General features: G+C 35.5%; 1 protein-coding gene across 3 annotated transcripts in view; it reads left to right on the top strand.

Annotated features, from left to right (window-relative positions):
• LOC105221021 (uncharacterized) overlaps positions 1 to 17565 on the top strand; it is a 62277-nt gene that overhangs the window by 13111 nt on the left and 31601 nt on the right. For all 3 annotated transcript variants that reach the window (XM_011197655.3, XM_011197656.3, XM_029046117.2), the window contains exons 2-3: positions 10007 to 11027; positions 16000 to 16376. In XM_011197655.3, the coding sequence (XP_011195957.2) occupies positions 10951 to 11027; positions 16000 to 16376 (454 nt within the window). In that variant the 5' untranslated portion in view covers positions 10007 to 10950. The remainder of the gene's footprint in view (positions 1 to 10006; positions 11028 to 15999; positions 16377 to 17565) is intronic.

Raw genomic sequence — 17565 nt, 5'->3', positions numbered from 1 at the left:
TTACAAAATAGAAATATTATTCAACCCTTTTTCAAAGAAAACAAGAATTATCGTCAAAATACGGTGGTGTTCAACATAGTTGTTCTCGAGGACGTTATACTGATAAAGTGATCTTCCAGATTTGTATAAAAAATGTAAAATGGGTATGGGCATGGAGTCGACCACTTTTGGATCAAAAACCATAACTCAAGAACTACTCGACCGATTTCAATCAAATTTGGTACATGATATTTTCTTGACACCTTAATGTTATCGATAGAAAATGGGTGAAATCGGTTAACAACCACGCTTACTTTTCATATAACTCGGTATTGAATTCAATCTAATTCGTTCAATTTTCAATATATGTATACATCAAGAACCAATGAAGATAGCGATACAAAGCCTTTAAGGTGAGTGAGTGATGCACTTAAATTTTGTCGAAATCGGCCTATAAATGTTCAAGGCTCTTAGATACCAAACATCAAGACCTCAGTGCCAATGAATAATTTCTTACCGAAAATATTGGCAAAACTCTCAGATTTTTTAAAGAAATTCAGAGGAAATATGTTTCATCTAATTATGTGTATCTGCGCCAAAAAATCTTAAATCGGGTCATAACTTCTTTTAGCTTCCATATACCTAATATATGGGCTTTGAAACAACAATTTTCGATATAATGAAGCGATCCATGAATTACGCCATCCACCATATACATTTTTGTTATTCTTGTGGACTTTATACCGAATATGAATCTTAATAACAATAAATAAGTAAATTGCGAGGGTATAAAATATTCGGTTACACCCGAACTTAACTCTTCCTTATTTGTTTTAAGTAGTTACATGGGTTTGGTGGTTTCAAAAATTCGATTTATTGTTTTTTGGCTTATTAAATCTACAACATCTCAAGAATATTATCCTTCATTTTCAAATCGATCTAAATAATAGTTTCGGAGATACAGCCTTTAGAAGGCCAAAATTCCAATTTTTACTTTTTTTATCTTTCCTTCGTTCAATCAGGAGTTTATGGTCTAACCTAAAACACTTATTTTTGTTTTTTTTTTTTCATTTTTGATGACCCTTTCAGGAGTTATGCTGACAACGCGGATGCACCTTTTCCCGAGGGGTCACCGGAAATGACGTCACAATGGAGGAGTTTTAATTTTTTTTTTTGAAAATTTCTGAAATTATTCTTTAAATATGTATCTATAAGACAGAAAAAATTTTGAATTAAATAAATATTTTTTTACATAGAAAAAAAATATTGAAAATAGGCCATTTTGTACGCGGAAAAACCCATGTGAATTGAATAATTGTTGCTCATACGCCATGTCACCCAAATAACATTTTTAAGATTTTGTACCACAACTGCATTATTTAAAAAGATCTTTTTAATAAAATTATCTCTCAAAGAGTTTACCATGCAGTTTTCTACTTATTCCTTGTTTTCATTCAATATTATACTTGTAACACTCATCGGGCCACTACTGTACATACATCCTTTTACGCACGTGTATCGTGTATTCACAACTCTTGTGCGAATATCTCAACTCTGTGTCGTAAATAGTTTGTGAACGTATGCATTTTAATAGACAATTTATTACAAAAACCCCTGCGTCATTTATATTCTCTCAGCACCAATTTAATTCCACACGCTTGGCTACATTTCAATGTTGCCCGACTGCTTTGCAGCATTTCCGGTGCTGTTGCCTCCCACTACACAACTACACACCTACATATGTTTGCATTCTCAACGCTCCACAACCGGAAAAGTTTAGTTGCCATTAAGAGGGTATAACCGATAATCATTTGAAATGCGTAAGGAATGGCATATGAAGTATGGGAAATAAGGCATATCCAGCAGCAGCGTAAGGAAATGATGAAAGTGAAAATATCGCAATAGTAATGACGTAGAAAACTAAGGAAATGACATAGAAGCAAACCCAACTAACAAACTGCGTCAATGCTGTGAGAATGAAGACATCATTGTATACACATGTGTATATAGTGCAAATGTATGTATTAACTATTAAACGGTCGTCTAATATAGGGGAGGATTACGCTCTAGCTAATTTTCTATATTTTATATACTCGCCTATACAAAGATAAGTTTATTGGGAAAAAATATTGAGTAATAAAATAAAACAAACTTTGTGATAACCATTTATGCAAGCGTGTTTGCTTAGATTAGTTAACAGTTATGCTAAATCCTCTAAGGGTTGATTGATCCACTTCTTAATTGGTGGGGATGCAAACTTTTTCTCTTTTTACTCTGACGTAGAAAGGCATGGGGAACCAAATAAGCAGTTTAGCAAACTATAAATATGGATATAGATATGTATACATGTATATAATTGAAATATAAGTATTATACATATACATATGTATATTTTGTTAATATTTTTGAAATATCATCTACAGCTAGTAAAATAAGAAATATTTTTTTTTTTTGGAAATGAGAATAGTAAAGTTAGACGATCTACCCAGAGAATTGTGACATAAGTATGATGAGGGAGTATATATTAGGTTTAAGCTGATCTCCGATTTCACTCGGACAGACAAAATCTCTTGAGATATCTAAACATTTGACGATGACTTCTAATCTTTACTTAACAACATTATAAATCTTATTTAAAAATTCGCTTCGATCACAACTCTTTTGAATGGCTAAAAATATTAGATTCTAGGTGTTTCAACCTAGGTCTTGCAGCCAGCGAGACTAGAAGGAAGTGCTGGGCAGTTTATACTTTGTTTTATTTCAATAACTTCAACAAATGTATGAAGTAAAACATTAATCCTCCCCGTATACACCCATTGAACAATAACTGGTTAAAATCTATATAACGCGGAAAAGATGACCTTTACTGAGGACAAGGTTCTCGTCTTCGTACTGTTTGCCAAGCCAAAAGAACCGTGCGACCGTACAAATATTTACGGGAGACCCAACAGACCAGTAGTAAACCGCAAAAAGATAGCGGAATTACGAAGAAGGTAGACTGCAGGAAATGTCAAGAGCAAGGTGCAATAGAAACAATGAAGCATCTCCTGTGCACCTGCCCTGCATTGTCAAGGCAGCGACTTCGCTACTTGGGGGCCTCACAATATGAGAATCTGGAAGAGGTATCGAAAGTGAAGCCACAAAAACTTTTAAATTTCGCGTCAAGCGCAGGCATCCTAAAGGATGACTACTTCTCGTGGACAAGGTGACGGCCCTCCATCTGGTACCGCAAAGGACCTAAATGGTCTATGTGGGGCGTATTGGCCTACCAGTATAACCTAACCTAACCTACGAAGAAGGTAAACTCTGAAAGCTCTTCGTTTTCGCAATGCTCGCATTTGAATCATCGGTACAAAGAAAGTAGTCTTCTCTATTTTCTTCTGCTGATTTTATAAAGCATGATATTTCAAAGTCTAACAGAGCATACATATGTAATGCTCAGAAAAGAAGACTGAGTTGCAAGGTCCAATACCTTCGGAACTTCGGATCTACTCCAAATTCGTATATCAAGTAAACCAGTTGGAGGTTAATCGGATGTAATATTAAGAAAGCTAAGAACACCAGCAGAACATGCATCCCTATTCTCGAGATTCAATATAAAGCTATAGTCAACATTAACAGATAATTCTAATTGATAAACATTTTTCTATTTATGGTGTATGATCTTGGGGGAGTATTAAGTTGTTTTAAGACGCCGTCGAACTGACAAACAATTTTATCAGAAGCGCTCGATTTTCAACTACCTCCCTAGATTATATGCCTATTTAACACAATTTTACTACTATTTTACTATTTATGACATACAATCCATCATCCATTTCGATTACTTCCTTGCTTGCTTTCTAACTGAGTAGCGCAGAACTTAGCGGAATCACAGTCGATTCAACCGATTATTGTTTACAAACCAACCAAGGCTATACATTGCTCTGAGTATAATAGCGTGCAAAGCATGCACTAAAGCGATGATGAACTGCTTTTAGTATTTATTATATATGATGTCGGTGTGTTTGTGCACCCATACCAAATGAGGAAGCGCTGTACATACATAGGCCCTGAAACAATGTGATATCCGTGCATAGTACAAAACCAATAAAACACGCGATTATCCCTTCGTGTGTTGACCTAACCTAAATTTTGCCTGTGTGCGACGCAACGACGCATGCACTTTGATGTCGTACATAAATTATAACGCATTATCCCATTGCCTGTCAGTTTTGTTGTGTTGTTGTCATTTATCCGAAAACAATATAGAACATAAACGAAGACACGATAGGCCTAAGTGATTGCACAAAGCGGAAGTGAAACCAGTGTTGCCACAATGGAAGACTTTGAAGACAAGTCCAGTGTTTTAAATGCGTGTAGACCATTCCTAAATAGGTTGATGAGTAGTTGTATGCATGACGTTCGGTGACTTAGCAACAACAACGACTAAGTGGAACGTTCCACTTAATCTGCACGCCCACATAGTAATTTCGTGTGCATGACACTTAAAAATCACCGTTATGTACAGGAGTACATGCATACACTTTCAGTTAAGCTGTTGTGAATTAGAGTAGTTTTCAAAGCGCTTAAGCGCATGCTACTATGTTTGTCTGTATGTGGTGTATGTGTGTTGAACTGGCAGCGTCATCACTTTCACTTGACTGTCAGTGGCACGAATTGTTTTCTAGCACATATCCACCTGCTGAGGTGTTGCTTACACACACACTTACCCACTGAAATATGGGTGACCTACCACCACAGCTGTCATTTCACTGGCGTTCACCTTGTTTTTTCGGTTTTTGTATGTTCCTTTTTGTGAAATGTGGCCTCTTGTCTGTTCATTATTGCTGCTTTAATGGCACGAATAGTGAAAAAGTAAGGTAAAAATGAAGAGCAACTGAAGCAGTTTTTACTCAACTATCTATAACAATACGAGGGTTGTTTGATAAGTCCATGATTAAAATTTTATTTTTTAGCAAACAAAATATTATTATCTGAATACTTTTTCTCTACTTATTAGACCATTTGCATAATAATCGATTAACATGAACCTTGGAGCCTTTTCGCACAGCCAAATAAATTTAGTACATTATGATTATAATTGAGAAACCAGTTTTTCTCTTTCGCACTACCGGCAACGCAATTAATGATTACCATTTTTTTACTGTTCATAAGAAGTTGGTTTCATCAGCTGATTATTATTTTATCAATAAACACACAACAACCTACAGAGTTGCATTCCACTTTCAACTCGATTACTATTCGATTAAAAATAAATATAGTTAAATAATAATTCTCTTTTGCATGGTAAAAAGATCTAAATCAGAATTAGATGAAATCGAATAAAAATGTATCAAGTGATGGAGATTGAATTTCATATTAATTTTACCGAACAATAAAATTTTAGGTTTTATTCTACCTAGTGTTCCGAAAAAAGAGGACTAACGATACCCATAGAATTGATCGAAGAATCATAGGGACATCACAGAAAACATGATTTTTAAAATGGGATCCAATCATCGAGGCCTATTTTAACTAACTATTACTAAAATATAATGGCTTGAGTTAAATTTTAATATTTTTATTGCCCTTATCTAACTTTAATTTATATAAATTTCTTCACAAGATATCCGAATATTCGATATATGTGTGGGACCTTGAATACTTATAAAACCGATTTGGACTATTTTGATAACATATCATTGGCAAGCCAAGAAGATATTATAAACCAAATTTCATTGAAATTGGTCGAATAGTTTCGGAGATATGGTTTTTTACCCATAAGTGGGCATAACTACACCCTTTTAAAATGAAATTTAAGATTTCTAGTGTTTTTCCTTAATGAATTAAATGAATTAAAACATTTTTAGTAATTTTCAACATAACCTTTATATGGGAGGTGAGCTTGGACTATGCCCACTTCCCCCAATAAATAATATCCACATATGCCAGTTCATAGTGCGACCCTTTAGACCAAATTTTACTTCCATAGCTTTATTTATGGCTTAGTTATATCTCTTTATATGTTTTCGGTTATCGCCATTTTGTGGGCGTGGCAGTGGTCCGATTTCGCCCATTTTCGAACTAAACCTTCTTATGGGGCCACGAATTACGTGTAAAAGTTTCTCAATTTTTGCTCAAGTTACAGTTTGCACGGACGGACAGACAGACATCCGGATTTGAACTTTACTCGTCACCCTGATTATTTTGATATATATAATCCCATATCTAACTCGTTTAGTTTTAGGACTTACAACCAACCGTTATGGAAACAAAACTATAACATTCTTTTTTATCAACTTTGTTGCGAGAGTATAAAAATATTCTTTCATCCAGAAAACGATTCGACTCATTAAGCTTGTGATATAAATGGTAGATTGAAAGAATTGCCGTCATCATATCTGCCAAATTAGACCCCAGCAACAATTTCCCCGAATCAAAAATGTCTCTTTCAAATTGAAAAGAAACGACTATTTTTGAAAGATTGGAAGCGCTGTTTCGGAATGTCGTATAACCGTTATAGAATAGAAAGTTATCCAGTCCCAAATGGATCATTTGTTGATCGTTTCCAATTCATTGTTATAATGCTTAACAACTTCTCATAGACAAGGTCTTTCATGGCTTTTCTGCTGTTTTCTTACTTCAACATTATTCCTCCTTTAAAAAGTTTTTCTAGTTTTTTTTTTAATAATTAATAAATATAATCGACTTATCAAACTGACCGCATAGTATAGCACTTAGTATGTGTATACTATACTAAAGTACCTTCCCGTACATCGCCCTTCCTACACACACGCTCCTTTCTATTCCACTTCCTTCCAACTCCTATTTCCTACTCAACATTTCAATCATTTTATTGTGTCAACAAGCTGTGCTCACTAAGCCATCATCAACACCAGCCAACAACAAAAACAAAAAACGCGCGTCCAAGCTAGCTGCATTAACTATCTGCGCTCCGCCACTTGTGCTCCATTCCAACACATACACGCTCGTATATAAATTTATGCTTTTCCACATTATCAACATAATTTCAGCGCTCATTTATTTAGCCTATGCGAACAAACAGCCGCGTTGAGCTGGTATTAATCATTGTTGCTATTTTTTTTTGCATACTTAGTGAAGGCATGGTGGGTGCTTGAATATGTTTATTTCTTTATGCCCTAGTAGGTGCCGTAAATACATATTTACATACCAACATATACATACAGATATATACATACATGTATATAAATGTGAATATGTATATTAGAGCATATATTTGTTTGGCGATTAAAAGTTTTATCCACTGAAGCCACTTGGCCTCATTCCGGTTGCGCTTGACGCTCTGTCAGAACAAATGCTTTTTATTTACACATTGCCTGCATGCACTCTTGAATATAAGTATATACACCTGCGTACTTATGTATATCTAAGTAAGGTAGAAAATCATATACCTTAGACACACAATGAAATCTTAGCTTAGGCTTTTGTTATTGCCTAGGCTATAATGTAGTAATAATGCAACGTAATTGCGTCAGGATGAATAATAATCTGAGATTTTCCTCCAATTTTCAGCGGGAAAATAAACTTTTTGTTTTATGTATTTGAGGAAGAAATTTATGTATGTTCTACGTCTATATTTTATTTTTAACAGCTGAGTTTAGAAGGTGCTGAAATTAATGGTAATAATTATATTAATGGTTGGCGGTTGATGAACTTTTGCTTAAGCTAGTACATGTCGCAAGCAACACCCGCTGGCTTAATCTAGAATTTATGGTTCGTAATTATCTCGATATTGCGCTAAATGAATTGCTGACCTATAGGTATTTAATTCTAACGCTATTATAAAATCTGAAATTCGTTCCTACTAATGATCTTCCAAATATCTGCTTGCGTTTTCTTCGTTTAGTTTAGTTTAGGGCAAACCGCTGTCCGATCCAGGTAATCGTCCATCAACATTTATTTAAATATAATCTGTAGAAGGAAAACTTGATTGCTAATAAGAAATCGAAAAACCTTAAAGTGTTGATAGTATACTTTATTTTAGTATAACATTTTTTTCTCCAAACAACCTAAGGACAACTCATCAACTAAAAACAATAATTAAGTCGTCTAGCACTTTTTTCTAATGAGAACGGAAAGTTTTTTGGAAGGGTTCCAATGTGATATAGTATTAGGTTAGGTTAAGTTAGTAGGCAGATCACTGCCTAAGTAGAAAGATCGCACTTGAATAGTTTTAAGCACTGTCCTTTGTGATACCAAAAACTTCTAATGTATCCGAAAGACTTATGATTCCTCAAACCGCTTAGAATCTGTTACAAAATTCTTGAGTCGGCTAATGTCAATTCAAGCCAATTCGCTATGTTTGCCGAAGCTGAGCCTACCAAGATAAGCCCACCAGAGTGTTTCAACCATAGTTTGTCAAAAGCTGGACATTGAATGCGGAAATGATTAGACGATTACACTTCTCCTTCGTCCAAATAGCTTTGGCAACTTGCATCTGTCAGGATCCGTAGAGTTAACGTATGTGTACATATCGGACAATATCCAGAAAGAACAGCGATAATCGCGCCGAGATAAACTTTACTCAGAAAAAGCAGTTCGAAGGACGTAATATTAAGCAGATTATATCAAAAACAGTCCTAAGAACTCCTCAAACAACCTTCAGATTCAAACCTATATATCGATTGGTCGCAAAAAAAAAATATACAAAGCATTCAAAAATCAAGGGTGCATCCCCCTTCGATGTTTTCATTGATTCACTGTTTCTGCTCGACTGACCCGTTGAAAATAAAACGAACTTCAAGGGAATGAGAGAACGTCCTCTATTTTAGATATTCCTTTGAATATGGGAGTGTGGACAAACCTAGATAATCTTATATATAGAGAAACATCTCTTTAAAATCTTTCCAGACATATAACGGACTTTGATCTCAATAAAAAAAAAGTTAATCAAAATTCCAAAAACGAGAAGAAGGTGGCTTAAATACCGCGGAACTGTTTTAAACCTTTAAGTTTCGTCAATTTGCTTAATGCAAACATAATTTATATAATAAAAACTAAAAAAATCGGTCAAATATCCAGTAAATGTTTGAGCAGCGTGACATTTACATAGGCTATAGTGAACCTGCTTGTTTTATCAGTAAATCTGAAAAAATATAAAGTATAAAATATGTCGTCTCTTTAATCCCAACAACTTTATTAAGAAGCATGTAATTAGTCTATTATTTACACGCGCTAGGTGTTAACGGTATACACCATTTGACCTAATCAATGGATATTATTTTTATTGCATTCACATTTATCCACATTGTTATTGCACTTTTACCGAGTTTGCATTCTAGTACGTGACACTTCTATATTCCCACTCCATACCCACAAACAGCGTTCGTATTGACCCCATAACCTCGGCCCAGTGGGCAGAAACCCATAAAGCGTACCGAACAGTGCCAAACCGTCGACCATTTACACTGCTAAAGCACCACACACTTCAGTCGGACGCAGCCGCTTGGACGCCCATCGATCGTTATTTACCCAATTTATTGGTTTCTCCATTTGTTGTTGTTTACTTTTCGCTATAATAAGTGTGTGTGTGTGTGCCGGCACATGCTTGTAGTTTGCCAGATCCTACTCAGTGCGCGGTCTATTTGCTTAGTTGGGCATTGCGGGGCGGTCATCGTTGGGCGGTCATTCGCCTCGTATATTATGACGCATTGATCCAATTATTTGCAAAAATTTGTAGAAAATTTTATGGACTCACGCGCGCATAAAACGACGTAACTAATTTCGTGTGTTTAGTTCGGTTGAAGTTCGCAGTTCGCGAGCACCATGCGACGACGTAATGCCGTTAGTGGGAAGAAGGGAGGATAGATGATGTAGTGCGGCGTGTGGGGTCGCTCGTAAATTGTGTTTCTAAAGTTAGCGCGTGCTGATATTAGCCAATCGCGTTGTACTTATCAATAAATAATAAGCTTTTTAGCGAATGTCTTTGTTAAAGTTTTAATATAATGAACTGTGTAGGAATTGAACTGAATTTCAAATCTTTTTTGCAATTTCTTTTCGCTAGCAATGCACTTCAGATCGTTCTCCAATCAAAGCATGAACTCAAATTTGACGCTAAGTCAGCGAGAAAGTCAAAGCCAGAGTAGGCGTATACTAATCAAAAGGAATTGAAAGCGCATACCGTTATATGTGCATTACATGAGAAAGGGAGAATGTCAAGTAGTAGAAAGCTTGTGAAAAGTACATCTTGCATTATTAAAATTCCTTTCGTGCGCAGCCAAGAGGAAAACATGACACAAATTGCAAAACTCAAACCCCACAATACGAAGCGCAACCGAAATCGGCAGCAGCAACAATAACGGTAACGGCAACGGCAACTTTTAAATACAGCTACCTAGAAAAAAAACAATAAAAGCAAAAAAGGCAAACTGAACTGCGCTCTAGCACGCCAACTTGGAAACTTAAACGAAATTCACACACACACACCCTTACGTAAAAACGTAACTACGTAATCATAGAGGAAAGCTCGCGCCGCACTTTAAAATCGCCTTCAATGCACAACACTCGCTAATAGTGACTGCCAAGCTGAAGTGGGACCTTTGCAGTCGTTCTTTGCGATTTATGTTAAGGACAAGTGGCGCCATTTGTTCAGTGCCTCCAACGTCGTCGGACGAGTCGTCGCAACCGGCACAACAGTAGACAGTGAGTGAGCGTGTGGCAGCCACAAATGCGGTAAGGCGGCAACGGCAAGCGGTTTGTAAACAAACGCAGCCGCAACGATTAACAAGGATTCTTAGCTGCATTGCCAGCGCCCTCTTGAGCTTGGCTCTGGCAACCCATACTCGCTACGTCATCGCAACGTTTACTACGTCAGCAGGAGAAAATAGTGCCGTAGGTGTTTAACACAATAGCAGAAGAGGACGACAACAACAACAACGAGGACAACGACGAGGAGGTGGAAGGCGACCCAGTACTTGAGAGCAGTGACGCTGTGGCATTCAGCTCGGTATGGGTGACCTGCAAGCAACAATTGAATTTTCCGTTGAGCTCTATAAATTCTTCAATGTTGACTTATTTCAAAGAGGGTAAGTTCAAGATGTGTTCTCATTTTCATTCACATTCACATTCCCATTACCATTCTTATTCCCATTAGCATTACTTACTGTTGAAAATAAGTGTGTTTGTACATATGTATGAGTGTCTATAAAATGACAATGTGTGTGGAGCAAGCAGTTGACAATAAAGTGGCGCTGTCACATTAATTCAGAATTTGCATTGTCACAGTCGTCATGACATTAACATTTGCCCATATTAATTATATTGTGGGTGTTTGTTTACATACATACATACATATAAGCAAAAATATATACATAAATATGTATTATTTGCTTTCAAGTGAAAAATGCAAAAGGCCAAAGCTCTTTGAAACACTCGAGTATACGTTTTTAATTGCACTCGTCATTATTTTCTAAGAAATTTTGTGTTTTTGGAAGAGTGATTTAGCGCTGAATTTCCTTTGTGTTTCGTGCAATAAAATTGCAATAATTGGAAAAAAACATATTTTACTGGGAAGGGTTCTTACTTCTTATGAATAACTAATAAAGACAGGGGATACCAACTTATGCGGCAATATGAAAAAAGATCGCGAAAAGAGAGTTCACGCCACCTTGCAGTTAAAATATAACCTCAATTCAAATCACTAAAAGCGCCAGAGTCTCTCTAACGATTTCGCCAAAAGCGTCAATTGATTAGATGACAATGATGTTATCGTACTCGTATTACAAATGACATTTTTCGGAGTCGCTATCATTCACTTACTCTATTCTTTTGACGCATTCTCGTCAATGTTTGAAAATGGCATAAATCGAACTCAATCAACTACGCCCCTTTTACATATAATATAGGACTCAATGCTACAGTATAGTCTTTTCACACACGAGCTAATTGATCAATTACATGAATGTTAAATTGAATTTTAATCGACTTGAAAATGAAATGCAACTCTTCGACAAAGACAGTATTTGTAAATATGTATATATACGTTCATTGTCTGCGAGTTGTTGTTCACGCTACACAACGGTAGAACGGTGTCGCTGCTAAAAAATAGCAATCAGCTGATTAAACTTACCAAATTCTTATGAAAAGTAAAAACAAAACTGTATAGCAGCTGATTGGTTATCGAATAGCCGGCAGTGTGGAGTGCAAAAACAGGGTTCTCAATCAAAATTTTAATTCATCTATTAATTTGTCTGTGTGAAAAGGCTATTCCTTTCTACTTAAGTTTAAGTCAGTGGTCGGCACTGCTTGGTACAATTGTGCAGACTTCACCTCACACGTACGCTTACGCTCTATCATTCAGTCGTTGTCGAACCAGCAACGAATGAATATCGCGCTTGGCTGTGGCACTTTGTGTAAGTGCCCTGTGCGAAGTGCCTTACTGTTTTGATGTTATGTATTATATTTAAGGTTTTAAGCTGTTTAAAGACAGTAGAGTTAAGGCTTTTATGACGTAATATATTTGTTTTAATAATAAAATAATTAAAATGAATAAATGAGCCCAAAAATTGATGTTTCATGAAAAAATTAAAAACATTCTTAATATGTTAGACTACAGAGTTCTCACTGGGTATTCATTATTACGTGCTCACTTACACAATCACAATTCCTCTCGTGCCGACCACTGGTTTAAGTTAAGTTAAAGGACTAGTATCGGTTTCTTTTCGCCGAATGGCTTTCAAAGAGGCAATATTTTTTTCGTCGTCAATAATCAAATTTGTCGCATTCGGAGTGATGATAATCATAAGCTTTTTTTTTTTTTGAGACGCCGATACATCCTCAAAAAGTCATTGTTTGATAAGTCATAAAGAGTATCACTACAAAACCATGATAAATTATTTTTTCGTGCCTGAATTGGAGAATGTTTATGTAGACGACCGATCCAACAATACGGGGTGCTACATACTATAAAGCCAACGAAACAATAAATTTATTGGTGAGTGTATTATCGCGTGCCTTGGGCCTGCAACGTGGTCTCCAAGATCGTGCGATTTAACACCACTGGGCTTATTTTGTTCGATCCAGAAGTGATCGGAAATTGGGTCTCTTGATTGGAATTTATTCGACCCAACCGTGGCGATCAATTGTCCGAAATCACTTTTAAAACATAATGACAAACCGTTATCTTTATAATAAAGCTAAATTCTTGTACATAAGAAGATTTAATTTAGAATCCCTTTGGAAACGCAGTAAGGCAAAAATTAAAATAAAATATTCATTAGAAATATGATCTGTTTTCTCTTTTTCTAGAATCTGAAAAAAAACCTTTGACTAAATATATTCCAAGATTCGGTACTACCAGAACTTAGTTTACTCTTGCTTACATTTGAGTAATAGTTGCTTAATTTACTGTTGATCGACAATTAAAAAAAATTTCGAAGAATTTTGTTGCCAAAATCATCACATAAAATAACACAAAAATTTACAAACATTTTTAAGTTTTAACCACTAACTCCCTAAGGTGTAAGTCCAACTAATTCTTGATGGACTTATGTCTATATGTAGGGTCCTATTTTCAGAAAACCTTTATCGATTATTCTACTCGGGTAAACAAGAAAATATGTACTTGAATATTAAAACTAATTTAATACTATACTTTATAAATAACTACAACTCATGTCGCTTGCTAAAAACAATTTTATTGACATGACATGTGACTCACTTTTTTTAAATAAAGATAATTTACAAAAATATGTTTACAAATTTAAGCGTGTTCCAAAGCAATCCAAACCAATTTAATTGATGTATTTAACTAAGCATTCAAATCAAAAATATATTTTACTTGTTTCTCATATGGTATTTCACACGTTTTTCCATGTTTATGAATGTATGTAAATAATAAAAATAGCTTTTCAAACAAAACAAAAGCTTTTAATCTACCTTCAATCGCAAATGAACTCCAATAGTAGTAATAACTGGTATTTATTAATAATACTTTTTCATATGTTCGATTATATCTGTTTTATCTATTTTTATTGAAGTTTCTGTTATTGGAGTTTTCTGTTGATTACCACTAAAAGCTAAATTTAGAAATGTTTCTAACACATCCACATTCCTACAGATAAATAAATAAATAAACAAGTGCATATACTATTCATATTAAAGAATGGTGATTACACGCATATGCCTTTCACACAATACTCGCATGAAATACCTACGCAGACACATTTTTATACAAATTAATTATTTACTGAACTATGCCGTGTGCTAAGAATAAACTATTACAAAAGGCGGAAAACATTAAAGCGTCCCTTAGCACAGCGATTTAGTTCTTCACTTTTATTTGGAAAATATAGAATAGAAGGTGGTGTTAATTTCTGTCTCTTTAATTAAGACATATTTCAGTACAGAGTTGCCACCAATTATAAAACTTAAAACGAATAAAATTATTGCAAAAATTTCTCGAAATAAAAGGAAGAAATTTCAAATTTTCATATGTTTTGTGATAGAGTAGCCAAAAAAAAAAATCGGAAAATAAATGTTGCCATTATTAGAAATCTCTCAACATCTTTCAATGCGAAATTTTTGAAATAATTTCAACAAACGTAATAATTTTTTTCTATTTTTTCGAAATAAACTAATTTTTTCTAATTCAAATAATATTTTTATAATGTAGAGATATTTAAATAAAAATATTTAATAATTTAAAATAACTGATTTTACCGTCAATATGACACTATGCGCCCAAGAAGCCTGATTCCTTTAATGACAAAGTGAACTCTGTTAATTTTCTCAATCCTTTTCTATTTAAAGAAACTTCTATTAATATTTAAGAAAACTTCGTGCAACACTAACGACTGCGCCAGCTGCAGCCAATGTCATTCAAAATACTAACAGCAATTCAGAGCATTCCAGTGACAAACGCATACACTGACTTATAAAATTAAAAATTAATTAAAACCAACAAGGAAATTCTTGTGCCTCTTCACACTCTCCTCTTCACTCATTTGCCGCCGTTTCCCGCGATAGAATTTTCCCACGATGCCGAAACGTTTAATTTCAGCTCATTTCATTTGACATTAACGTTCACGAATGCTATTTAAAAACATAAAAACAACTACTACAACAACGGTAAATGAAATGACAGCCAACGCAAATATAGCGGCTGAGCATTGAACACCTAGTGGAGGCAGGCGGCAGCCATCAAGTGGGCGTATGTATATAGCTGTGTGCACGCAGTCAGCTGTGCGCTTCACACGTTCGCCACACACTAGCTGCACACCACCAGCGAGACGGCAAAGCACTCAGCAAATCTCTTGCTTGTTTATGAAATAAACACATGTCAGCAACAGCAACCATAACAAATAATTTGACATTTGCAGTTCGCGCATATTGTTATTGTTGTTGTTGTTTTGAATTTTTTGTGTGTTTATAAAAAAGTACATACAGGCGAGTGTAGTGCTAAACATGTTTTTCCGCGTAACAGTTAATGATTTGCACATACACACACACAACCACACATGCATAGTATGAATTGAAATGTTACTCATACGCCATGTACGACCGTCCAACTGTCTACTTGTCAACTGCGCTGTCGTTTTGTCTGACTTTTCGCCGACTGTGCTGTGCTGCCAGACAGTCTATTTGTCGGGATCAACGGCGAGTGCTTATGTGGGATTTGCACATCTGACGCGTAGCGCAGAGACAGCATTGCGTTGATGAGATTAAAAATAAGCGCATGTTTTCCCGCCGTTAAAAGGCCAAAAATAATCGTATATTATGCGTGGAGAGAGCGTTGAACAGCCAATTGACAAATGCGCTGCAATTTCGGCGCGCTGTTGATGGAGGATAGAATGGAGCAGAAATTAATGTGCTCAGAGATAAGAATGAATGCCACTGGTAGTTGATTGCCACACGTGACACACACATATGTACATAGATATATATGACAAAGAAATAATTTATTTTAATACTTTTTCAAACAAATATATATTTTACACACAAATTCCAGTATATATTTATATATATGTATGTAAGTATTAATTTACAACTCTTCCACAGCCTCTATCAGGTGCGTTGCGGTCTACGTGTCTCACCACGTCTCCCCGTCCAGGTGGAGACCAGCATAGCAGACACACCGCAAAACAACGCACACACATCGGAAATCCACACACAGGCGCCGCCAACCACAAATGGTTGCAACGGTGGTGGCGATTGCAGTGGCGGTGATGGCGGCGGCAGCGATGGCGATGTGTTGCAGGAGCCGCGCGAACAGCAACAGGATGCATTGCCAACCATGTTGCAGAACGGCGGCAGCCTATTGTCGGGATCTGCATGCATAATTAACGGTTGTGGTGCATCGCGCGTCTTTCAGATACTCTACCGGAATGAGGAAGTGACGCTGCGCGATGTTATACATTTTCGCACACACTTGTTGGGTGAGTGATATAATTTAAGATTTATTAGCGTATGGTGTGCGGCATGCAGACTCGAAGAGTTTTATGGTGAATTTTTGTATAAGTTACGGTTTGTTGCTTGAAGGAGGAAATAATTAGATGCTTAAAACATTTATGCTATGCTTGCTATGCAGTTGTGGAATCAGTGCAGCTTTTCAAGAGACTTTAAATTGAAATTGAAATAATTCAAAAATGTATGAATATACATTATGTAGCAAAATAAAAATAAAAATCAAGCCAAACAACTAAGAAAATACAGTTTCAAACACTCTTGTAACTGTAACAATATGAGGGATGTGCAATTTATCGAAATATTTTAAATTTTGGATAACAAATTACCTCTTAAACTCAGGGTAATTCTCTAATTAGGGTATCACACTTATTATTGAAACAAACCGAACATATGAAAATCTGAATACGAGCTAAAGAAAGTAATCGTACATGGACTAAAGGAAGATAAAGACAAATTCCATATATTTTTAAAACAGAGTTGCCATACGTTTTTTCGAAATCTTCATCGTGGATTTAATAAACTCACAAAGGCTAAAATAAATAACAAAAAATTTAACATTTAATGAATTAAACATTGGCACTGCTTTTGTCTCTAACCATCCATATAGGGTAAGAGGTATCAAATAATAAAAAAAATAACGGGAATTTTTTAATTTAATTTAATTTAAAGAGTTTGGAGAGTCCAATTGTCAACATTTTTATACTCTCGCAACAAAAGTTGCTACGAGAGTATTATACTTATATTCACATAACGGTTGTTTGTAAGTCCAAAACTAAACGAGTTAGATATAAGGTTATATATACCAAAGTGATCAGGGTGACGAGTAAAGTTCAAATCTGGATGTCCGTCGTCCGTGCAAGCTGTAACTTGAGTAAAAATTGAGATATCTTAATGAAACTTGGAACACATGTTCCTTGGCACCATAAGAAGACATGTTCCTTGGCACCAGCTAAGTTCGAAAATGGGCGGCATCGGACCACTGCCACGCCCACAAAATGGCGATAACCGAAAACACATAAAGATCTTTAACTAAGCCATAAATTAAGCTATGAATATAAAATTTGTACATATCTCGTAAACTACTAAAGCTATGTCAACGAAACTCTCAGGAGTCGTTTTTTAGGCATTTCCTTATATGGTCCAAAAATTAGGATGTTA

This window comes from Zeugodacus cucurbitae, chromosome 4 (genome assembly GCF_028554725.1).
Source record: "Zeugodacus cucurbitae isolate PBARC_wt_2022May chromosome 4, idZeuCucr1.2, whole genome shotgun sequence".
NCBI lineage: Eukaryota > Metazoa > Arthropoda > Insecta > Diptera > Tephritidae > Zeugodacus > Zeugodacus cucurbitae.
This window is presented reverse-complemented; position numbering and strand designations above follow the sequence as displayed.